Genomic DNA, 26,461 nt, shown 5'->3' on the forward strand with positions numbered 1-26,461 from the left:
TACAGATAAATAAGAGTGGAAATTCAGCACAGCCCCAGTCGGGGCTGGCTGACCACACAAAAAACTGAATAGAATAACAAAATCAAGTGTGAACATTAGCAGAGAAACTTGGCTTGAGCTGACTGGAACAGAGTGGAGAACCAAGACCTGACAAGCAGAAGGAATCGCCAGCACCAGAGTAGGGCGTCGGCTGTCTTAAATCCAATCTGAGATTCCTGAGGTCCAATCGTCATCCTCATTATCAGGTGGCAGATCTCTACTGATTAAATCAGCCTCACTACCTCCTGTTACCACCAGAGGGAGCCTGGAAGGAGAACTCACAACTGGACCAGAAAATGAACTCGCAACAATCCCCCTGTAACGAGTGGATCATAGAGAACAACTGATCCAACTTTGTCTCCGTCGACATTATCCCAGCAGATTCCTTTATGGCCTGAGTATCCTGTAACAACTATAAGGGTACTATGGAATCTAATTGCGTGGGATAATATGAGACTGAGACCAGAGTTGATGCAAATAAGTATATTTAACAAGGGTAACACAACTAAACAGAGTTCTTCCTGCAATGGTAACGATAACACATTACAATATAGAATGATGCAGAATAACTAAAGAGCGGGACGCGACCGCTAATATGAACCAGTACAACAGTATATGACGCAGGTGTGCACAAGGCACTAAACATAGGAGTCCAGCACTAAGTATGAAAGTAAGCACACCGCATCTAATGAGGCAGTCCTGTAAGGTTATGAATAAGCACGCACATAGCAATAAAGTGTAGAAGTCGAGCAATCATAAGGGTGGATATGCACACGGCACTTAAACGTAGATGTCCAACGTGGAGAGGCAGAGCACCAAGTAATTAGCAGCAGCAGGGAGTCCACCAGAAGACAGGCAGTAGCTCTGGAGCCAACAGCAACAAAATACTCAGGCACAGAGGAGCACATGCCCTGGACTTAAATAATCAGGACAGACAGGAAGTTCCATGACAGGGCGAGATACGAGACTCCATCTTGGGTCAGGGCAAATGGGCACAAAGGAAAGTCCAGAATTCTTACAGCAAGTTTGTTTGTGGTACCATGTTTTTTACATTTGATGATAATGGATTTGATGGTGCTCTGGGGATCATCAGAGATTGGGTTATCTATTCCATTATTTTTAAACACTATTTTTTGGTGATCACTTTGTATCTCTGTTCATGCTGCACCCACACACACACAAATGATACACCATTTGAAAGGTAAACTTGCCCCCTTCAGCAAGAAAATGGCCAAAGAAACCACACATCCACGATTTGATCACAAAATACAGTTGAAATACTAATTTTCATAAACCTGCAGTAAGGAAAATTGACCTGCAGGTGGCACCACAGTACCCCAAAGCACACTATCACAAACCTGCTTACAGACATCACAAACAAATCAAAACATTTGTCTTGGGGACTTTCCAGCTTACGGAACTGCTTGCCCAGCCTAATTTAGCCAAATTGGAGAATTGCACACTTCACTGCAGGTGAGGCACATATGCAAACACACTTATAAACATGCACTGCCTATTGAATTGCACACTTGCTCCATTCATACTCCACCCACACAAACAAATGATACACCATTTGAAAGGTCAAATGACTTGCAGGTGGCAGCACAGTACCCCAAAGCCCACTACCACAAAGCTGCTTACAGACATCACAAACAAATCCAAACATTTGCCTTGGAGTCTCTCCAGCTTGCTCAAGTGCTTGCCCAGCCTATTTCAGGCACATTGGAGGATTGCACACTTCACTGCATGTGAGTCACATATGCAAACACATTTGTATACATGCACTGCTTTTTCGGTGATTACTTCGCCCCCCACACACAAATGGTACACCATTTGAAAGGTAAACTTGCTCCCTACAGCAAGAAAAGAGCCAAACAAACCACACATTCACGATTTTATCACTAAATACAATTTAAACATTCATTTTCATAAACCTACAGAAAGACACAATGACCTACAGATGGCACCTCATCTGGAAGACATTTTTTGTCCTCTACTTATCAAACCCATTTATTGTATTATCAAGCTACATATATAAATACCTGTCTGTGTTCATCATCTCATGAAATACATTTACATTTGACCAGCTTGCTTTTTCTGAAATTGCCTGCGCCCCCGACGACCAATGTGCGAAAATTTCACACGGGCCAAGCTAGTTTTTGTTATTTTTATGTAACCCAACCCTGACTTTTACTTATCAATAACTTTGTCCCTGACTTGTTTGGAGATCTCCCTGGTCTTCCTGGTGTTTGGTTAGTGATGCCTCTTGCTTAATGGTGTTGTAGCCTCTGTGACTTTTCAGAAAAGGTAAAGCGCATATATATATATATATATATATATATATATATATATATATATATATATATATATACTCACCAAAATATGACACTTAGAATACACACAGGGGGACTTCCTTTCATTAAGCATGTGACTTATGAAAGTAATTGCTTGCACCAGAAATTTTTAGGGGTTTCACGCATACCTACATATGCACATGCCAATTTTTAGTTATTTGATCCAATAAATTTAATTTATGCCTATATTTTTCTCACTTCACTTCATTCAACTTAGACTATTTAGTGCTGATGCATCACACACAAATCGTATTACAACAATATTTAAACACAGGTTGTAATGTAATAAAACAAATAAAAGGCCTTCAGTAATTTAATTTTTTTTCCACACTCAGTGTTTGCATCATTTAGGGGTTTATTAACAGAGGGGGCACTCATGAGTCTGACCATTTAGAGGCTGTGGTTGATATAATTGTGATTAAAAAAGAATGTAAGTTGTAAATTGACTCCAAAAAAGTAATTTTGCAAATATTTGTCCTCTAGTTTGTGAAATGTTCTCACTTGGCTATGTCCAGTTGTAGCTTGTGCTCAACTGCCATGTAAACTCACTATGGTCGCATGCAAGTGTAGGTAGGAAAGACAGGGGTTCCATGTTCTGTCAATCAGTGGGGTGGCAGTGATGGGAGCCCCACTAGCAGAACCTATCTAGTGTATGGGTTATATATCTATCACTGAAATACCTATATAATGATTTGATAGCTTTGTACTGTTATTTTATGCTTGAAACACAAGACAGTGAAAATAAGTAATTAATCCACCATTAACTATAAATGATGTCAGAATAGTAATTGAAGACAGTTGATACACATTTCATAGTATTCCAGATACTGCTTAAACTTTCATGTTTAGTGTCACTGGGTTTTCCAAGATCTAATCATACAAAAGTCACACCTGACAAATGATTATTACTTCAGCGCGGGGTTTTATTCCTAATGAATCAATAAATTCTAAAGTTTAATTGCTGAACATGAGAAACTGGATTATACAGGTTCAACTGGACATCAAAAAGGAACTAAGCAGAAAAGTCCAAGGGTCTAGAAGATTTATTGACTGTGGGGTGAGGTAAATGTGCCTGATGGGAGCACTGATCATTGATAAAAAATGTGGCTCAATTTGCGAGAAATGACCAGGGGTGGAGCTAGAAAGAGCTTTGATCAATTGAAAACTTTTGAATGTCCCCTTGAGCATTTACCATAGTTATGTGGAAGTTCGGATATACATTCAGACTGTGACGTTTTAAAAAAAAAAAAAACACACAACTTCTGTGAATATAAAACCCAAAGAGTAAGTCAAGAAATTCGCAGAACATGCTTGAACAATGGTACCACAAATAACCATCCAAATAACCGGGAATTGCAGAATGGGGGCATTGGTGAAAAACCCCAATCAAGACTTCAAATTCAATCACTTAGATCAAATCAGGTTCTAATAAATATAGAGATCTATGTTGGATGATTTGATAAAATCAGACCCCAAGGTCAGACTGACCCATGAGACTCAGAACTGTCCTATTCCCATGACTTCTCCATTAAAGTTGACCTTTCACTAGTTTGAGTATATTGAATTGGACACCTCATGGTATAGTGGCTGCAAAGCTGAATGAAAAGTATTTATTATTTTTATATTTTGTAGTCTTAGTGGTGGAGATATTAGCTTGTAAAGTTTTGATTCCAATTTATCATAAGCCCAACTGGGCGCTACCAGAAATTTGTCCCTGGGAATGTGTACTGGGAAAAAAACAGTCCAGAAGAGTAGAAAAATATTAATTCTCTAGTTTTACATCTAATGACAAACAGCCTTGATATCTACAGCAGAGCTGAGTATTGCAACCAGCTTCAGCTTTTATCTCACAGCAGTCAGTGTGGGAGGAGGGGCAGAGCTGACAAGCCTGTGAGAGGAGAGCTGCAGAGGTGTTTGTAATGAAGCTCGGCTCTACTCCCCCTCACTGAGTGTTTTGAGATTTCAGCTGGAGGTGTTTGTAATCACACTGAGCTTTGCTTCCCCCAAAACACCCTCACCTCAAACACACACTGACTGCTATGATATTAAAGCTGGATGTGTTGGTATCCCCACTCACCCCTGCTGCTGTATACAGAGATCAGGGATATATATCATTACATGTCTCACAGGAGAAAACAACATGTTCTTCTGACTTTTTACCCCTGTGTGATGCCTCCTATTTATGATTGGTCAACGTCATGCTAGGAAAAAAGTACTCCCTCAGAGATTAATCTCTGGTAATGCCCACTTGGACATGTAGTAATTTAGAATATATACTTTACAAGCTAATATCTCCACAACAGAGATGATAAATTAAAAAACAAGTCTTATTCAGGTATTTAGTCACTATTCCATGATGTGGCCGGTTTCACATACTGAAACTTCTGTGGTGACCACGTCTTTGTTGGTATGACTTGTTGCTGTTTTGATTATACAACTTCAGCCGCCATGACCCGCTAAGCACCGTAGGTTTAAGACATATATTCCTCTACTGAGCACCTATGTAGTATGAAAACGGCTCTTTCGTTGTGTCCTACAGACCTGAAAGGAAGATGTCAATTCCAATTTCATTGAGATTTGAGGAGCAGGGGTTGCCATGACTTGTCACACCCTCATCTTTTGCCGGAGCTGTCTGAAACTAGGGTGAAAATGCCAACAATCGCTAAAGTTTTGTACAACCTCATGTTGCGCAAAAATTGTGTTTTTTGTTTTTTTTCAAAGCTTTTTATGATAGAACTGAAAAAGCTTTGATGATTCAGGCCCAATGAATGCACAAATTGAGACAGATATCTTTAAAAAAAAAAGCCCTGTAACAGTCTCACCTCAATCTGCCTATGCTTTTACCGCCCTCTGCTGGCTTACCAGCTGTATCAGCTACCATTGTGGCATGTATGAGAAATGGATGCTTGCCAAATTAAAGGGCAATGTTTAAATATTGCATTGAATGGTTGGGGAGCCATCTGATTGAGATGAAAACTAAAGGTCAAAAATCTTTTTACAGCTCTACCTGAGTAAAAGATGCTGTAAATGTCTGGTTTTGATTTTTCATATCCAAAGTATCAACGAACCATGTAGAATCTCTACCTGCTGCTAAATAAGGTGACAGCTTATGGGATGCAGAAACTAACTCCCCTTTGAACAGTAATTTTTTTATAACCTGATGAAGAAACTTTGATCCAATGCTGAAATAATATGCCAGAAAACAAAGAAAAGATGTGTGCTCTTATCCACCTTGATATCTTTTTTTTTTTTTTTTCAACCTCAATCAACTTGACTGTAAATTCCTCTGCTAGATCTTGAAAACCCGATTTTGCAACATAATGCTATTCCTTCCAAGTGTTTTCTAACTGCTGTGGCCCTCTTCCATATGCAACTTTTGCAGCCAATCCATATTATCCAAAGTATTTTTAAAGCGCTCTTGGACTGTCAACCCCACCTCTTCCCAAATGCATTCTAACCTCTTCCTCCACGCCTTGCCAAGGCTGTTACAGGTTGCTACTGTCATCAAGTACTATAATAAACAAAATCCCATATGCATATAACAGCGATAAAGATGCACAGGCAAAAAAAAAGTATTAAAATTATATATTTTATTCAGAAATCATTAAAATGTAAAATAAGGGGACATTCTCAAAAATTAGCTGGGTGTGAACAGGGACCAGGGATAATAACTAAGGGCAGAAGATAAATCACTGACACTGTTTCCTAATGAAATATTATAAAGTTATAAACCGCATTAAGCAGCGTTTACATAAATGAATAAAGTGCATAGTGCCAATATGTTGCAGAACGCTGTTGTCTACGGCAATATAACTATAATCCTAGCACAGTGTAAGTGGCTGAATAAGATCATAAGGTGCATAAGTGCATTCTAGCAAAAACCTGCCACATAGGTAAGTGAGTTACTTACATTAATGTCTTTCCTGGCCACAGGCACATCTCAGCTATACCCCGACAGCGCCGTTTCACCTAACTGGCTTCCTCAGTTGTCGGCGTGTCATCAAGTACTGTTTTAAGCATTGCAGTTGCTTTCCACTATCTCCCACAGGATGTTTGGGCAAGTCACTCTCATTATATCAACTTCTGGATGTAGCATCAAATTCAGCTATTTGTGCGATTTTCAATTTGCAGAAAAATTATTGAACTTAATGTCGCTTATTATGATCTGAGTTCTCTACAAACACAATAAAAATAAGATGTAGAAAAAAAATCTTATGCGGAACTCAGCGCTCACTTCTCTGGCCCCTCCATTCCTCACCCTCACTTGTCCGGTCCTTGCAACATCTTCTAATCACCGACGCTTAAGGGTGTGTGCACACGTTGCGGATTCTGCTGCGTTGTACAGTACCATTTAAGTCTATGGAAAATGAAAAGCGCTGTGCACATGCTGCTGATTTTTCCGCGGTTTTAAATCCGCAGCATGTCACTTCTTTGTGCGGAATCCGCAGCGGTTTGACACCTGCTCCATTACAGGTGTCAAACTGCAGGGGCAAACCGCAGGCAAAACGCAGGTCATTTGATTTGTGGATTTAGCCAAATCTGTGTGCAAAAATCCTTAGATAGGTAGGTAAAGTCTCAAAACCTCTCAGACATTCAATATATGTCATTTGTATATACATCCAAAACTATGTCTAACATTTTGCCATTTTCATTGTAGGTGGCTCATATATGATGGAACAAGAAGAAAATAAGAGGACAAGGACGGCTTACACCAGAGCTCAGCTTCTAGAGCTGGAGAAAGAATTCCTCTTCAACAAATACATCTCTAGGCCTAGGAGAGTGGAGCTGGCCGTCATGCTGAACCTGACGGAAAGACACATAAAGATCTGGTTTCAGAACCGTAGGATGAAGTGGAAGAAGGAGGAGGACAAGAAGAGAGGCCGAGGAAGTGACCCAGAACAAGACTCTGTGGTGTCCTCAGCGGATATTATAAAGGATGAGTCTCAATGTATGGGAAACACACCACCCTCCAGAGACTTGGTGCTGTCACCTCCTTTGCCAACCTCATCATCCTCACAAACCAGCTCTGTGCCATCCTCCAGACAAGCTGATAAGCGATAGAGCTATAGCGTCACTGGAGACTTTAAAGTATTACAATATATTGAACTCCGTAGACTTGCATAAATAACATAGATCAGGCTATGGGATGGACGGTCTAGGCCTGGCTATCCATGTAAATGTGACCTATGCTTTGTCGTAGTTATTGACCATGTATCTCGTTATTGAAAGTATTCCTCTGTACAATGCACAATGGACGGCAGAAATATGAAGATCATCTTTTATTATTATCCTTCAGCTGGACTCTTATCAAGACTCAAACCAGACGTGGACACAGACACTAGAAAAGAACTGTATATAAGCCCCCCGTATCCCATAGCTCATCATAATGCAACTAATTATTTTTATGAGCTATGATAATTATTAGCTCTAGTCCTTACAATCTAATTGATGGTACGAAACTACTTAAGATGACAGTGGGCTCCCTAACCTATTGGGCCCCTGTACAGTTGCACCAATGGTATGTCCATCTATGCCCCACCCTATGATTTCTATATTAGTTTTCGTTACAGTACCCATTAATGAGTGGTTACTTGTGTACCATAGAAGCAGCACTTAGGGGGTGTCCCAAGGAGGCTGCGGGCTCAAACAGGCCCATTCATTTCCCGCATGCAGGTTCTCTACCTGTCTACACTTGACAAACATTGAGAGGAAGAAGCCCCTGGCAGGGGCAGACATATCATTGGTGCAATGTGGGGTCCATTTCCACCTCCAAAGCAGGTCAGCTTGTGCATTATGATGACCTTCTTGGACTACAAAGGGCCCATATATTATTTTTGCACAGAGGCCGCTTCTGTCTGTGTCCTGCTAGTGGGTCAAGGTCATACTATCCCTCAACCATGTATCAGGAAGGTATACAGGAGGTGTTCTATACCAGAATCAAGAGGAAACCTCATTTTATTTTGTTATTTTAAAGGTGTTTTCCAGTGCTTTTATGACGTTACATCAGCAGATGCCCATAAATGATTGGATATTATCGTGCACACACCCTGTACTAATGAATGCCCCAAATATAACAACCATAAACCACATTAGAGTGCTAACTTGTTTTACCTAGTTGGATTTATCACTGAAAAATGCCAAAATATAATCCCCCAATAATTATCTCACTGAAAAAGGATATCACTTAAAATCACCCTTGATGATGAATAAAAATCACCATACACACGTAAAACACTACTATATAAAGTGCACTAAGGTATTACAATTCCTGGTTAGCATCATCACAAACATCATCAGGACACCATCGTAAATCAAATTCTAATAATCAAGTACATTTGATTTACGATAGTCTCCTCATGCTTTGGCTTTTGAGGGCGACGAAATGCGTAGAGACTTTTCCCAAGGATTAATTAATAGATATGGTGTCTAAATGTCATCATGAACCATATTTATAAAGACTGTAGGGTTTGTGTAAATGTGTGTGTTTTATTAGTAGAGATGGATTCCGGATACATATTTCATTACATCACACTTGTCCTATACAGACTTATACTTATATATTTCAAGGCTGGTGTAATAGGTACATTTTTAATTATCTAAAAAATATGGTGATATGTCAAGAGTATTAATTGGTGGGGATTCATGTGCTGAGACCCCCACACGGTTAGCTGAAATTGAGGGGCAGAAGTGCTCAGCGGAGCATTGTGAGTCCATGCTTCCAACCTCCTCTACTAGGCCTTCCTCAGAAAACCAAGCACCCAGACACTCACTGATCAAGACGTCTGACATGTCAAAATTTACTTTTTTTTAAAAATGATAGGAATTATTTAAATACCGATCTCCTCTGATAAACTTTCTGACACATGGACATGTAAGAGTCAAGCTCTGTATTATGCATCATGGCTTTGGTATCTCATGGATGCGTGACAGATCTGTTTTTAAGTAACAGAATGGAGGCATAATGGATCCCATTCGATCCCATTATCTTGCCTTTTTCTGAGCAGAACACGATTCCAATTTTACCTAATAAAAATAACAGAACCATGACCCTGATTTCACTATTAAAGGGAATCTGTCACCCCTTTTTTGAGATATCATCATATAATGATATCATTCAATTGTGTGTCACATAAGGATTCTCTTAGTACTTTTGCTTCCCCCTGACCCCGCACCTTTCATGCATAAATACCTTTTTTATATCGGTTCAGATGTATGTAAACTGCCACGGTCCGGTCCGCTGGGCGGGGCTTATTCACCTGCTCCCCCCTCCCTGTCTTGCTCTACACAAGAAGAAATGCATGGAGCAAGACAGGGAGGGGGGGAGCAGGTGAATAAGCCCCGCCCAGCGGACCGGACCATGGCAGTTTACATACATCTGAACCGATATAAAAAAGGTATTTATGCATGAAAGGTGCGGGGTCAGGGGGAAGCAAAAGTACTAAGAGAATCCTTATGTGACACACAATTGAATGATATCATTATATGATATCTCAAAAAAGGGGTGACAGATTCCCTTTAAAACATTAAATATTCGTCTCCAGCTAATGCACATATTTTCATAGCACAATGTGTAAGTATCTGCATGACATACGTTATGCCACTTACCTAAAAAAAACCATTGTTTTCCAAACTGAGCCTGTCTGGAGACTCCAACAGACGTTGGTATGTTTTTTATTAATATGTAATTAAGCTGTTAAGATCTATGGACCGGACATAGATCTCCCTGCGACTATAGAACCTGTCACACTAAGCGATATCGCTAGCACTATCGCTATAACGTCACTGGTTTTGAGACGTTATAGCGATATTGCTAGCGATATCTCTGTGTGTGATATTTACCTCCGACCCGCTCCCCCGCTGGTTATCGCTGATCGCGCGAGAACGTCCAGGACTGTTTCTCGTTGTCAGCTTCCTGCTGGGGCTTCCTGTGGAGAGACGAGCAACGAGCGTGGACGCGGGCGGGAGGACGTCAGGATCGCCTAGTGTGACAGGTAAGTAGCGACCCCCGCAATGTCGCTGGTGAGATCTGCCTGTGTGGCAGCTCACTAGCGACCACTTAGTGATGCACCAGCGATCCTGACCGCGTCATATCGCTGGTCGGGATCGCTGGTGCATCGCTAGGTGTGACAGTACCTTATGCCTCCATAGATTATTTTAAATAAAAGGGTGCATTACTAGTGTTTTACCATTGGTAACTATCTCTTTCACTTAAAATAATCTCTGGAGGCAGATTCTCATGGAGATCTATGTCTGGCCTATAGAGCTTAACAGCTCATTGAGTCATTTACACATTAAGAAAAATGTGGATTTCTCTGGAATAAGATATCAGATCGTACTGTATGTATCAAGGTATCACTTTATTAAGCTTCCTATGACATGTGTGCCCATATAGATGTTTTAGGAGGATTGATCCTACTAACAGATTCCCTTTAAGTCACCAAGTCCTGATCACTAATGCCTATGACTGACTCAGATTGCTCAATACCAGCAGGGATGTTGGAATATCTCTGATATCCAGAGATCGCGTTTACTCTGTGATTAAATAAGACAACATGGCATATAATGACAAACAGACTGTTTCCTTCTCATGGTTTGCAGAGATTTTCCATGAATGAATTGTAAGAGTATTTCCCCTCTCTGTTGTACAGCTGTATTGTATGACTAGGATTAGTGTGTTTCTTTGTGGCACAATATTTGTAACTTGGTTTTCATAATTAAAATGCTAATTATGAATCCAAACACTGCAATTAGAAACTTCTGTGTTATGCAATGAAAAGTTTTGTAAAGTATAGAATGATACGTTAGGAGGACCTATTCGATTGAAACCAATAACTTTATAAACGAGGGATCTCATTCACTAATTGCAGCTCACAAGCTCCTTCCTGCCAACATCAAAAATAAACAATGCTAATAATTTGATAAAAATGAAGACCATGTAAAGAAAACCAAAAACTGGCACATGACATATCATAGGATTACAGCCTTATGAAAAATAAAAAAAAGAGGTTTTTGAAACCAGCTCACCTTATCGGTCCTAGGCGTGCAGGAGCAAGGAAACTGTGACCACACGTGTACCTGCAAGAAAAAAAAAAGAGAATTCCAGCTCCTAAAATTCAAAATATGTATTTCAAAAATGTAAAATCTGAATCCACATAAGAGAGAAGCAGCACATTTCAAACGCTCGCAGGCGCTCTGAGCTACATGAAAGTGGATACCAGAGGACCTATATACAAAGAAGTAACCATTAGGGTCATCAATCCTCTTCATATGGAGGTGGAATGTATCTGCCATTCCACAATTCATCCAGTATCTCAACAATAACCATTGCAATCTTTCATTCACTCATTCTGCACAACCTTCTGATATTTCTTTTCTGGATTTACAATTAAAGGGTGTTCAGGGTGATGCCATTCATACTTCTACGTTTTCTAAACCCTTCCCTCATGCCCACAGTAATCATCTTAAACACACAGATAAATCTATTCCGGTGGAAGAATTTACACGTATTAATCCATTTCTGACATCAGATGTAACATTACGTCCATGTGACCTGGGCCTATTTGAACATGGATGGAATATTACGTCATCACAATCGGCTGCGCACATGGGGGCTCCGTTCCCATCTCAGCCCGGCAGCGAACAGAGCCCAGTGACCGGAGGCAACCTCTACGACGCTACCTCTGGTCACTGAGCGCTCACGATGCTAGCGGGGATCTCACCGCAGCTCAGCCCAGCTGGGAACGGAGCCCAGTGACCGGAGGTATCCTCTATGACGTCACCCCCGGTCACTGACGCTGTATTCCCAGAAGTTCATTCACCAGTGGTTCTCTGCCTGGGCGGTCGCATCTTGGCACCGTCCAGGTTGAAAACTAATTATCCCCCAGACGTGGATTACAACGTAGGACAGAACGACACAGGTATGGTATATGTTTTTCAATTTTACTTTTATTACAGGAGAACGAGAGCTTCGGTGGAATTAGGCGAGATTGTAAGTATGGTTTAATTAAGATTATTAAAGGAGTCTGTGTCATTTTTTCAATTAAAGGACTTTATTCTTGGTGTGTGTGTGTTTTATACAATGTTTTTATGCATTGTGACTATGGGGTTAGTGTTGGATAGGTGTCTTATTGAGGCCTCTCCATTACTAAGCCGTGGGCTTGATGTCACCATCAAAGGTAACACCAACCCACAAATATGAATCCCACTTGCCAACGCTAAAGGGAAAGTGGGAAGAGCCAGGCAAAGAACCAGAATTGGTGCATTTAATAGATGTGCCTTTTCTGGGCAGCTGCGGGCTGCTATTTTTAGGCTGTGGGGTCAACATCCATGGCCCCTTACCGGCCTGCGAATACCAGCCCCTAACTGTGAGCTTTATTAAGGCAGATTGTCAAAAACGGGGGGAACCCCACCCTGTTTTTTAAATTATTTACTTAAATAATTTTTAGAAAAAACAGCGTGGGGACCCCTTTATTCTTGATCAGCCTTGCTGAAGCTGACAGCTGAGGGTTGCAGCCCCCAGCTGTGAGTTTTGCCTGGCTGGTTATAGAAAATACAGGGGAACCCACACCGTTTTTTTCATTTATTTATTCATAGCGCAGGTGGCAGCTGATGAATAATCCCATCAGCCGCTGCCTGCTGTCTCTTTTATCACTTAAATGCAACTCTCATCATTCTCCCCAACTCGCGCCGATCACCGGCAGAGCAGGGGAGAATGATGAGAGCCATGTTCAGCACCCAGCGATGGGGAACAGTACTTACTGTAACGCTTCTTCCGTGGGGTCGATGCATGTCACATAGATGACATCCATGTGTGTTATGCGTATGCACGTGTGCGGGATGTTTTGTGGCCCGTGCTGACATTAAAAATGGACATGTCAGCATGTTTTGCCCATGGACACACTGTCGTGGAAACACACTGACGTGCACAGACCCACTCACTTGAATAGGCTAATAGCGCTCCATTCCTGAGTCCCTCCTTATGGCTAAGTAGCACTGTACAGCCACATGTGGGGTATTGCCACGTTCAGTAGAAACTGTGGGACAAATTTTGGTGCCCTTTTTACCCACTTTTTGTGTGAAAATGTAAAAGCTTTGGCTAAAAAAACATTCTGGTGGTAAAAATGTAGTTATTTTGTCTTCACTTCCCAATGGTATAAAATTGTGTGGCACACACAGTGTCAATATGATCACTGCACCCCTAGATGAATTCATTGAGAGGTGTAATTCATAAAATGGGGTCATTTATGGGGGGGTTCTGCTTTTCTGGCACCTCATGGGCTCTCCCAATGGGTTATGGTACCTGCAAACCATAACAGTAAAATTTGGAGCTCCTTGCCTTCTGAGCTTTGCATGTGCCTGAAAAATATTTTTCGATTACAGGTAGGGTATTGGCACACTCAGGAAAAAATGGACCGCAGTTTGTTGTAAAGAAATTTCCTATTAGCTCTTAGAAAAACTAAAAACTTGGGGCTAAAACAGCATTTTAGTGGTAGAAACGTAATTTATTCTTTCTTCACCTTTGAGTGGCATAAAATTCTGTGAGGCACATGTGGAGTCAATATGATCACTGTACCCCTAGATGAATTCATTGGGGAGTGTAGTTTGTAAAATGAGTTCACATATAGGTGGTTTCTGCTGTTCTGGCAGCTCAGGTGTGTGTGTGACATGGCACCCTCAAGCCATTCCAGCAAAATCTGAACTCCAATATGGCGCCTCTTACCTTCTGAGCTTTGCACTGTGCCTCAAATGTAGTATTCCCCTACATATGGGATATCAGCGTACTCAAGAAAAATTGTGCAACAACTTTTGGGGTCCAATTTCTCCTGTTACCCTTGGTAAAATAAAAAATTAGGGGCAAAAAGGTCATTTTTGTGGAAAAAATACGATTTTTTTTATTTTCACGGCTCTACATTATAAACTTCTGTGAAGCACTTGGGGGTCCAAAGTACTCACCCCACATCTAGATAAGTCCCTTGAGTGGTCTAGTTTCCAAAATGGTGTCACTTGTGGGGGGTTTCCACTGTTTAGGTACATCAAGGGCTCTCCCAACGCAACATGGTGTCTGATCTTAATACCAGCCAATTTTGCTTTGAAAAAGTAAAACAGCGCTCCTTCCCTTCCAAGCTCTTCCATGCGCCAAAACAATAGTTTGCCCCCACATATGGGGTATCAGCGTACTCAAGAAAAATTGCAAAACAACTTTTGGGGTCCAATTTCTCCTGTTACCCTTGGTAAAATAAAAAAATTGGATCTGGATAATTTTTTGTGAAAAAAGTTAAATGTTCATTTTTTTAAACATTCCAAAAAATTCCTGTGAAGCACCTGAAGGGTTAATAAACATCTTGAATGGGATGTAGAGATTTATAGCACCTTGAGGGGTGCAGTTTTTAGAATGGTGTCACTTTTGGGTATTTTCTATCATATAGACCCCTCAAAGTGACTTCAAATGTGATGTGGTCCCCAAAAAAAAATGGTGTTGTAAAAATGATAAATCCCTGTTTAACTTTTAACCCTTAACTCCCTAACAAAAAAAAGTTGATTCCAAAATTGTGCTGATGTAAAGTAGACATGTAGGTAATGTTACTTAATAAGTATTTTGTGTGACATATCTCTGCGATTTAAGGGCATGAAAATTCAAAGATGGAAAATTGCGAAATTTTTGCCAAATTTCCATTTTTTCACAAATAAACGCAAGTCATATCAAATAAATTTTACCACTAACATGAAGTACAATGCGTCACGAGAAAACAATGTCAGAATCACTGGGATCCATGGAAGCGTTCAAAAGTTATTACCTCATAAAGTGACAGTGGTCAGAATTGTAAAAATTGACCCTGTAATTAACATGCAAACCACCCTCGGGGGTAAAGGGCTTAAGAGAAATTATAGTAACAATAGTAAATTAGCCAGAAGTTTGATAATTCACAAACTAAACTAAGAAATAGGTGTTATCCTTGGTGGATAATTAACAGAGCTTCTAAAATAGTTGAGCAAAAAAAATCACCACTTTGCAGTGCTAAAGCATGTCAATATGAAATACAGTGGGGAAAAAAATATTTAGTCAGCCACCAATTGTGCAAGTTCTCCCACCTAAAAAGATGAGAGAGGCCTGTAATTCATATGATAGGTAGACCACAACTATGAGAGTCAAAATGAGAAAACAAATCCAGAAAGTCACCTTGTCTGATTTGGCAAGACATTTTGCAAATTATGGTGGAAAATAAGTATTTGGTCACCTTAAAACAGGCAAGATTTCTGGCTCTCACAGACCTGTAACTTCTTCTTTAAGAGGCTCCTCTGTCTTCCACTCATTACCTGTAGTAATGGCATCTGTTTGAACTTGTTATCAGTATAAAAGACACCTGTCCCCAACCTCAAACAGTCACACTCCAAACTCCAATATGGTGAAGACCAAAGAGCTGTCAAAGGACATCAGAAATAAAATTGTAGCTCTGCACCAGGCTGGGAAGACTGAATCTGCAATAGGCAAGCAGCTTGATATGATGAAATAAACTGTGTGAGCAATAATAAGAAAATGGAAGACATACAAGACCACTGATAATCTCCCTCATTCTGAGGCTCCACGCAAGATCTCACCCCGTGGGGTCAAAATGATCACAAGAACAGTGAGCAAAAATCCCAGAACCACACGGGGGGCCTAGTGAATGACCTGCATAGAGCTGGGACCACTGTAACAAAGGCTACCATCAGTAACACACTACACCACCAGGGACTCAGATCCTGCAGTGCCAGACGTGCCCCCTGCTTAAGCCAGTACATGTCCAGGCCCTTCTGAAGTTCGCTAGAGAGCATTTGGATTATCAAGAAGAGTATTGGGAGAATGTCATATGGTCTGATGAAACCAAAGTAGAACTGCTTGGTAGAAACAAAACTCACCGTGGTTGGAGGAGACAGAATGCTGAGTTGCATCCAAAGAACACCATACCTATTGTGAAGCATGGGGGTGGCAACATCATGCTTTGGTGCTGTTTCTCTGCAAAGGGACCAGGACACCTGATCCACGTGCATGAAAGAATGAATGGGGCTGTAAGGACTTGGCCTGCATATCCATTTCTTTGAAATCCTTGGCTTATGTCTGTCGCTCAGTTTCTGCTTTGCCCTTAGTTTAGTTCATTTTTGCCCTCATCCAAGATGGAGTCACGAGCCTCAACGGGGGCCATCTTATTTCCTGTGTTGATCTCTCTTGTTCCTGTCTGCTCTGTATATAAGGATGCACTGTATGATTACTCATTGCTTGAGTATACTTGTTCTTGGAATTGTTATCAAGCTGGAAGGACTGCTACCTAGCTCGTCTCTTCGTTACCTTGGGATACCCCGCCTGCCTGTGAATCTTGGTCTCATTGTAAAGACTTGTTTCTTCGGATCAGCTCTGCACCCACCTCCACTTCAAGGACTGTTTCCTGCTAGCAGGCCTGGCCTGCTCTCCAGGTCTTCGGATCTGGCAACTTGGACTTCATACGTCTCCACGGTCTGTACGTTTGCTCACTACGTTATCTTCATCTGCTTTTACCCTGCTGTGTCTTATCTGTAAACCTGCTTGATTCTGATAAATACTACAGAACTGAAAACCTATGAGTTCAGGCCTCTTTTCTGATCCACGTCACTGACCTCCATTACACAGAGTATATAAAGTTATAACAGAATACTCAAGCCATCAAATATGGAGATCTCTGGGTCAGATTCTATGGAGGTACGAATGAAGAAACTTTGCTCATTTGTTTCTGGACTTCATGAGGATCTGCAGGCTATTAAATCAAAGCTGGGGACCTTAGAATCACAAACCAATCATAACGCGAATGTGGCCGTTACGTCTATTCAGGCTTTATCGTCTTGACTTTCAAATGTAGAGACTGCAGCTGTGGTTGCTGCCCCGGCTCCAATTCCAGCTCCGGGTCCGGGTTTTCCTAAACTCCCACCATTCAGGTTCGGTGGTGAAAGAGAGAAATTTCGGGGATTTTTGAATCAATGTCAGCTGTATTTCTCTGCATGTGCTGCCCAGTTTTTAACGAATCTAGATAAAGTATTGACTATGATTATGTTGCTAACAAACAAAGTGTTAGCCTGGGCTAATCCATTAATTGAGACTAATGATGTATGCCTGAATTCTTTGAATTACTTTACTGCCGCAATGTCTCAAATGTTTGATGACCCCAACCGAAGTTTAACAGCAGAAACCGCATTACTGACACTTCGTCAAGGGAAGCGTCGGGTGGTGGAATATGCAATGGAGTTCCGGAGGTGGGTGCTGGATACTACATGGTGCGATTCTTCAAAGTATGCAGTGTTCAGGAGAGGTTTGTCTGCTTCAATTAAGGACGAACTGTCTCAAGGAGAATCACCTACTAATCTAGCTGACTTTATACATCATTGTATTCGGATTGACATTCGTCTCACTGAACGTCGACAGGAAAAATGGGCTGAGGCTAATCGTAATAACCTCATGTCTTTCCCTTCCTCCACCAGGAGGCGTCGAGCAAGACCTTATCCCAGACAGAGTCTGAACCTATGCAGGTCGACGCAGTACGGAGAAAAGTCATTGATACACGTAAGGAACATCGTTTCAAGGAGAACTTGTGTTTCTATTGCGGAAAGTCGGGTCATTATATATCGGAGTGCCCTGGGAAAAATCGCAAGTCCGCAGCTGCAGTGACCGAACTTGAGTTTTCAGATATTTCTTCGGTAGGTTCTCATTCACACAGTCAGGAAATAACGGCTGCAAATTTTGATTTCCCTGATGATTCATCGGAGGCCTCATCACCTGTGGATATCGCCTTACTTTCTGCGAGTTCTACCACAGCCAGGAGAGATTCGCTCTGCTGCATTTCTATCAAGATCTGGGTACATTCCCGCTGGATCACGTGCTCCGCCATGATAGACTCTGGAGCTTGCAGCAATCTCATGGACACTTCCTTTGCTGAGAAACATGGCATTCTTTCACGAAAGAGGGACTCTCCGGTGTTTATGGAGATCGTGGACGGGTCTCCATTGATATCTGGGCCCGTGAAACTCGAAACAGTCCCACTAAAGATCCATATGGGGGCAGATCATTCAGAAAAAAATTATTTTTTACTGATTTCCTCTCCTAATTTTCCTATTATTTTAGGTCTGCCTTGGTTACGGCTGCGTAATCCTACGATCAATTGGACAACAAAGGAGTTAAAATTTCCAAATGAATCAGCAGCATCCAGAGAGCTGTCTCCAGTGAAAACAGCAGTCGCGGTCGACTCGACACTACCGGTAGAGTATCGGGATTTTAGTGATGTGTGTGACAAGAAAAATGCGGATAAATTACCGCCACATCGGCCATATGATTGCCCCGTGGAATTATTGCCTGGTGCCGCAATTCCATTCGGGAGTATTTATCCACTGTCTGGTCCGGAATTAAAAGCTCTTAAAGAGTATATTGACGAAAATTTAGCTAAAGAGTTTATACGACCATCTTCCTCCCCAGCGGGTGCCCCAATCTTCTTTGTCAAAAAGAAAAATGGTTCACTTCGTCCATGCATTGACTACCGGGAGCTCAACAAAATCACAATCAGGAACTCTTACCCACTTCCACTAATTCCCGAGTTACTTGAGAGAGTTCGACACACCAAAATCTTCACTAAATTAGATCTTCGTGGAGCATACAATTTAGTACGGATTCGTCCTGGCGAAGAGTGGAAAACGGCATTTCGATCACGTTATGGACATTTTGAGTACCTAGTTATGTCTTTTGGCCTCCGTAATGCACCAGCTACGTTCCAGCACTTGGCAAATGATGTTTTCAGAGACATACTTGATATTTTTGTTGTGATTTACTTGGATGACATTTTAATTTTTTCCAGCAATATCGAGGATCATCAGCGACACGTGAAAATGGTTTTGGATCGTCTAAGGCAAAATCATTTATATATTAAACTGGAGAAATGTGAGTTTCACAAAACAGAAATTCAATTTTTGGGATATGTTATTTCTCCCCAGGGTCTCAGCATGGATGTAAGCAAGACGCAAGCCATTCAGGAGTGGCCAACTCCCAAATCAGTGAAGGAGGTACAGCGATTCATCGGATTTGCTAATTTCTAGAGAAGATTCATTAAAAATTTTTCAGCAATCATTGCACCCATCACTCATTTAACCCAGAAGAAGACACCATTTGTCTGGTCACCTCAAGCTCAAACAGCATTTTCCACATTAAAGTCTAAATTTACGACCGCTCCCATTCTCGTACATCCTGACCCAGACAAGGCCTTCATACTGGAAGTGGACGCCTCGGACTGTGCGGTAGGGGCCATACTCTCGCAAAGGACAGGTGAGAAAGATCTCTTGCATCCGTGTGCCTTTCTCTCTCAAAAGTTATCATCTGCCGAAAGGAATTACGATGTTGGCAACAAAGAACTGTTAGCCATTATAACCGCATTTAAAGAATGGAGACATCTGTTACAAGGAGCATCCCAACAGATTGTTATACTCACGGATCACCGGAATCTCGAATTTATGTAGTCGGCAAGATGTCTAAAACCCAGACAGGCTCGGTGGAATCTTTTCCTTAACCAGTTTGATTTTGTCATCTCCTATAGGCCGAGCTCTCGCAATGGAAAGGCTGATGTACTGTCCAGGATTCATTCAGATGAAGCAACTCCGGCTTCGCCTCCAAGGAACATTCTATCTGAGAAGAACTTTGTAAGTGTCCTACATAATCAAGATCTTTTAACGGAGATTAAGGAGGCTTATGCTGCAGATTCGCTTTTGGGGCTACCCCCACCCAGGTAAATCTAACTTTCAAGAATGGACTTTGGTTTCAAGGACAGCGTTTGGATGTTCCAGAAACAGTAAAACTGAGTGTATTAAAACTAATGCATGACTCAAAGTTTGCTGGCCATAGGGGAGTTCAGAAGACTCAGAAATTTCTGTCTCATTTTTTTTGGTGGCCAACCTTTCGGAAAGATGTGCTTCAGTATGTGTCGTCATGTGAGGTATGTGCCAGGTCAAAAGTTCCTCGCTCCTCACCGACAGGACTCTTGCAACCTCTACCTGTTCCATCTCGTCCTTGGGGGTCTATTTCAATGGACTTTATTGTTGCGTTGCCTCTGTCACAGGGAAAAACACAATTCTAGTAGTAGTTGACCGGCTGACTAAAGCTGCTCATTTCATTCCTTGTGCTGGTGTACCAACGGCTAAACAAACAGCAGATCTTGTTGTACAAAATGTTTTTCGTTTGCACGGAGCTCCGGATGAAGTAATATCGGATCGTGGGGTACAATTTACCTCACGGTTTTGGCAAAGCTTCTGTGCTGCTCTGGACATCAAAGTAAAATTGTCATCTGCTTTTCATCCACAGTCTAACGGCCAAACTGAACGGACCAATCAGACCTTGGAACAATATCTGCGTTGCTATGTGTGCCACCTACAGGACGATTGGGTGAGTTTGCTTCCGTTGGCTGAATTCACATATAATAATTCTCAGAATGCTTCCACCAAATTGTCTCCGTTCTTTGCCAACAAGGGATACCACCCCAGTATTCTTCCTCGACTTCCAATAGACATGTCTGTGCCTGCGGTAGCTGACCGCATTTCATCCTTGCAACGCAATTTGGATGTTCTTAAAGACACTTTAGGTTCAGCACAGGAAAGATACAAGAAGGCAGCAGACAAATTCCGTAAGCCAGCTCCAATGTACAAGGTAGGAGACATGGTTTGGCTCTCAACTAAGAACTTGAAGCTCAGGATCCCAACGTCTAAACTGGGGCAAAAATATGTCGGCCCATATAAGATCAGCAGTATAGTGAATTCTGTAGCCTGTCGACTCAAGTTGCCTAACTCATTGAAAATTCATCCTGTCTTTCATGTCTTTGTTAAAGCCGGCAGTGCCTAACCCTTTTCCCGGACGCACCTCTGCTCCTCCTGACCCAGTTCTCGTTGACGGGCAAGAGGAATTCATCGTGGAAAGGATCTTGGATTCACGGGTTCATAGGAGACGTCTCCAATACTTGGTAAAATGGCAAGGATATTCGGCTGAAGAGAATTCCTGGGAACCAGTGGAGAACGTCCATGCTCCTCACTTAATCAGACTGTTCCACAGCAGATATCCCAATAAGCCGGACTTAAGATCGTCCAGAGGACTTCTTTTAAGGGGAGAGTAATGTAAGGACTTGGCCTGCATATCCGTTTCTCTGAAATCCTTGCCTTATGTCTGTCGCTCAGTTTCTGCTTTGCCCTTAGTTTAGTTAATTTTTGCCCTCATCCAAGATGGAGTCACGAGCCTCAACGGGGGCCATCTTATTTCCTGTGTTGATCTCTCTTGTTCCTGTCTGCTCTGTATATAAGGATGCTCTGTATGATTACTCATTGCTTGAGTATACTTGTTCTTGGAATTGTTATCAAGCTGGAAGGACTGCTACCTAGCTCGTCTCTTCGTTACCTTGGGATACCCTGCCTGCCTGTGAATCTTGGTCTCATTGTAAAGACTTGTTTCTTCGGATCAGCTCTGCACCCACCTCCACTTCAAGGACTGTTTCCTGCTAGCAGGCCTGGCCTGCTCTCCAGGTCTCCGGATCTGGCAACTTGGACTTCATACGTCTCCACGGTCTGTACGTTTGCTCACTACGTTATCTTCATCTGCTTTTACCCTGCTGTGTCTTATCTGTAAACCTGCTTGATTCTGATAAATACTACAGAACTGAAAACCTATGAGTTCAGGCCTCTTTTCTGATCCACGTCACTGACCTCCATTACACAGAGTATATAAAGTTATAACAGGGGCCATGTATCGTGAAGAGTTGAGCGACTTTGGTCAGATTGGGTTTCGTGAAACCCGAATGAAACAAAATTTGTTTCAGACGAAACTGGTCCGACTAGGGCAAAAAAAGTCGGAGTTTCGTCCGAAACCCGACCCCAATGCAAGTCAATGGGAAATAAAAGTCGACATTGAGTGGATGAATTTCATCCACTCAATGCCGACTTTTATTTCCCATTGACTTGCATTGGGGTCGGGTTTCGGACGAAACTCCGACTTTTTTTGCCCTAGTCGGACCAGTTTCGTCTGAAACAAATTTTGTTTCATTCGGGTTTCACGAAACCCGATCCGACCAAAGTCGCTCAACTCTAAATTGTGAGATTTTGAGTGCAAACCTTCTCCCATCAGCAAGGGCATTGTAGATGAAACGTGGATGGGTCTTTCAGAATATTAATGATCCTCAACACACCACAAGAGCAAAGGAGTGGCTTCGTAAGAAGCATATGAAGGTCCTGGAGTGGCATAGCCAGTCTCCAGATCTCAACCCCATAGAAAACCTTAGGAGGGATTTGAAAATCCATGTTGCTTAGCGACAGGCCCAAAACATCTCTGCTCTAGAGGAGATCTGCATGGATGAATGGGCCAACCTACCACCAACAGTGTGTGCCAACCTTGTGAAGACTTACATAAAACGTTTGACCTCTGTAACAAAATGCTGAGATGAACTTTTGTTAATGACCAAATATTTATTTTCCACCATACTTTGCAAAATAAATCTTGCCAAATCAGACAAGGTGATTTTCTGGATTTGTTTTCTCATTTTGACCCTCAGGCTAAGTGCCCATGTTGCAGAAATGCTGCGGAAATGTCCCCAGCATTTCCGCAACTCCCTGCAGCGGTTAAAACACATGCGGAATTCGCATGCATTTTCCCACAAAACACAAGCATTTTGCAAGCATTTTTAGCTTGCAGAATGCTTGCATTTTTCCAAGCGATTTGAAGCATCGCTTGGAAAAGTGATTGTCAGGTTGGTCACACTTGTCAAGCATAGTGCGTGACCAACTTTTTACTATTGATGCTGCCTATGCAGCATCATTAGTAAAAGATAGAATCTTAAAAATAGTAAAAAAAAAATAGGGATATACTCACCGTCCGTCGGCCCCTGGAGCCCTCCCGCTCGTCATTGGCACTGGCGGCAACTTCCGTTCCTTGCGACAATGACCTCTGATGACGTAGCATCACGCGAGACCGCTACGTCATCAGAGGTCATTCGCGCAATGCAATTCTGGGAACAGAAGATGCTTGCAGCGTGGCTGAGAGGCGGGAAGGCTCCGGGGGCCGTCAAAAGGTAAGTATATCCCTATTTTTTATTTTATTTCTATTTTTTACAGGGATATGGTACCCAGGGCATTGAGGAGAGTCTTCTCTGCTCCAGACCCTGGATACCATCCGCACATGAAGTGCTCACTTCACGCATGGTGGGCATCGCCACATGCGTAAAGTGAGCGCTTCAATGCAATCATATGACGGCGGAATCGCCGCTAATGCAAGTTAATTGGAGAAAAAACAGATCCGACAAAAAAAATGGCGGATCCGTTTTTTTTTGCAAAACGGCGGATTTTGACTGACGTCAAATAACTGATGTGTGAAGCAGGCCTAAGCATTTCATTATTTACCATGAGCGCTGCACAGATTTCTTCAGAGTATATGTCACTGAAATGGTAACCAATTCAACAAGGGGAGGAGACATCAGGCGATGTCTCTTGACAAGAGAGGTGTTTTGGATCTAAAACCTTGGCACCTGTAATCTGAAGGACTAAAATACATTTAATGAAATCGAGTTCCAATACTCAATATAACCTATGTCATGGTCACACGTGTGTCTGGACGCAGCGACTACCGCAAGGCGAACCCATGACACGCGTGACCCTGGATACACCGCCTCCAGTTGGGCGAATTTAAATAATAAGACGTGCAGCTGGATACACCGCCTCCAACTGGCGAATTTAGGTATTACACGTATTTATATACAGTAGTCTGGAAACCCCCACCTCCAGTAAGGCGAATTTAAATAATAAGGGGGAACCTGGGTAACATTAACAATGGTGGGCCCTGCGAAAGGGAATAGGGAAGTGGAGACCTCCTGTACTCCCCCTGAGCCAGTGTCCCTGCTCTCCTAACGTTCCCTATGCCGGTTCCGCATCGGGCGACGCGCAGGAACCTAAAAACCCTAGCTCGCCCTGACCCTAAACCCTCACTAGGGAATTGGTCATTACGGAAACTAATCCCACCACTGCACTAAACACACATGAGGGAAAATGACAATACAGGGGAAACACCACTTAGCTTTGATCTGTTGCGTACGCTCCTAGCAACAGAGCCCACCACCTGTGTGCATCTTCTCTTCCACCCGGATCCATCACCATAACTGGATCCTTCACCATAGTGCAGCCTTGGAGCAGAGTCCACCACCAGTTGCAGCTGCCCAGTTAACAGAGTCCCAAAGATGAGTCCAGCTTCTGCCAAAAAGTCCAGCATGCTTGAGTCCAGTTTTCAGCAACCAAATCCAGCATGCTGAGTGCAACTCTCACCATCGTCGCCACTCCACTAAGCCATGCAAGCACCTCCTGCTGACACCATAAACTGCGACTCCACCACGCCATGCCAGTAGAGTTGAGCGATACCGTCCGATACTTCAAAGTATCGTATCGGATGGTATCGGCCGATCTTTAAAAAAAGTATCGGTATCGCCGATTCCGATACCGGAAGTCCCATTCAAGTCTATGGGACTTCCGGTATCGGAATAAAAAAAACCCTTTCCTGCCCTTGTACAGCCTCTCTGGGGTCTGTACGGGTCTTTCGGGGGGCTGTGCCGGCCTGCCAGGGGGTCTGTGCAGGCTCCGGTGGTCTGTGCCGGCCTGCCGGTGGTCTGTGCAGGCTCCAGGGGGCTGTGCCAGCCTGCCGGGGGGCTGTGCAGGCTCCGGGGGGCTGTGCAGGCTCCGGGGGGCTGTGCCGGCCTGCCGGGGGGCTGTGCCGGCCTGCCGGTGGTCTGTGCCGGCCTGCCGGTGGTCTGTGCAGGCTCCGGGGGTCTGTGCAGGCATCGTCCGATGGGACTACAAGTCCCATCGGGCGATGCCTGCTACCATGACAGTGATTGACACATTAGCCAATGATGGGACAGTAGTAGTCCCATCATCCGGCTAATGTGTTAAATGTAAAAAAAAAAAAAAAAAAATTACATGCTACATACATACAACATGCATACTACATACATGCTACATTCATACTACATAAATACTACATGCTACATACATACCACATATATACTACATACATACTACATGCATGCTACATGCATGCTACATGCTACATACATAACACATATATACTACATGCATGCTACATACATACTACATGCTACATACTACATATATACTACATGCATGCTACATACATACTACATGCTACATACTACATATATACTACATGCATGCTACATACATACTACATGCTACATACATACTACATATATACTACATGCATGCTACATACATACTACATGCTACATACATACTACATATATACTACATACATACTACATACATACTACATGCATGCTACATGCATGCTACATACATACCACATACATAACACATATATACTACATGCATGCTACATACATACTACATGCTACATACATACTACATATATACTACATGCATGCTACATACTACATGCTACATACATACTACATATATACTACATGCATGCTACATACATACTACATGCATGCTACGTACATACTACATGCTACATACATACCACATACATACTACATATATACTACATGCTAGATGCATGCTACATACATACTACATACATACTACATGCTACATACATACCACATACATACTACATACATACTGCATGCTACATGCATGCTACATACATACTACATACATACTACATGCTACATACATACCACATATATACTACATACATACAATACATTCATACAATACATACATAGACATACAGTACATATAACATAGAGTAACATACTTACCAATACTTGTCACATTGTTCCCCGAAGCCATTGTCTTTTCCGGAATAAATATTAACATAACAAACCACAAAAATACTCACCCACGATCCGAAGCAGTCCACGAGTGTGTCCCACGACGATCTTGGGTAGAGAACTGCAGCATCAGCTGTTGCTGCCATTCTCTACGGGCTGCAGGAATCCAATGACGGAAGGTAGGTATCCTTCCGCACTGTATTCCTCCGCCACTTAAAAAAAAAAAAAAGTCCCTAGTCTCACTTTATGCCATTG

At 42.3% G+C, this 26,461-nt stretch overlaps 1 protein-coding gene across 1 annotated transcript in view; it reads left to right on the forward strand.

Annotated features, from left to right (window-relative positions):
* Window positions 1-8,869, forward strand: part of PDX1 (pancreatic and duodenal homeobox 1) — a 62,493-nt gene extending 53,624 nt beyond the window's left edge. Inside the window, exon 2 of the mRNA XM_073583143.1 lies at window positions 7,051-8,869. Within this exon, the coding sequence (XP_073439244.1) occupies window positions 7,051-7,454 (404 nt within the window). The 3' untranslated portion in view covers window positions 7,455-8,869. The remainder of the gene's footprint in view (window positions 1-7,050) is intronic.
* The last annotated feature ends 17,592 nt before the right edge of the window (window positions 8,870-26,461 follow it).

Source organism: Dendrobates tinctorius, unplaced genomic scaffold (assembly GCF_039654945.1).
Source record: "Dendrobates tinctorius isolate UK_male_01 unplaced genomic scaffold, ASM3965494v1 ptg000075l, whole genome shotgun sequence".
NCBI lineage: Eukaryota > Metazoa > Chordata > Amphibia > Anura > Dendrobatidae > Dendrobates > Dendrobates tinctorius.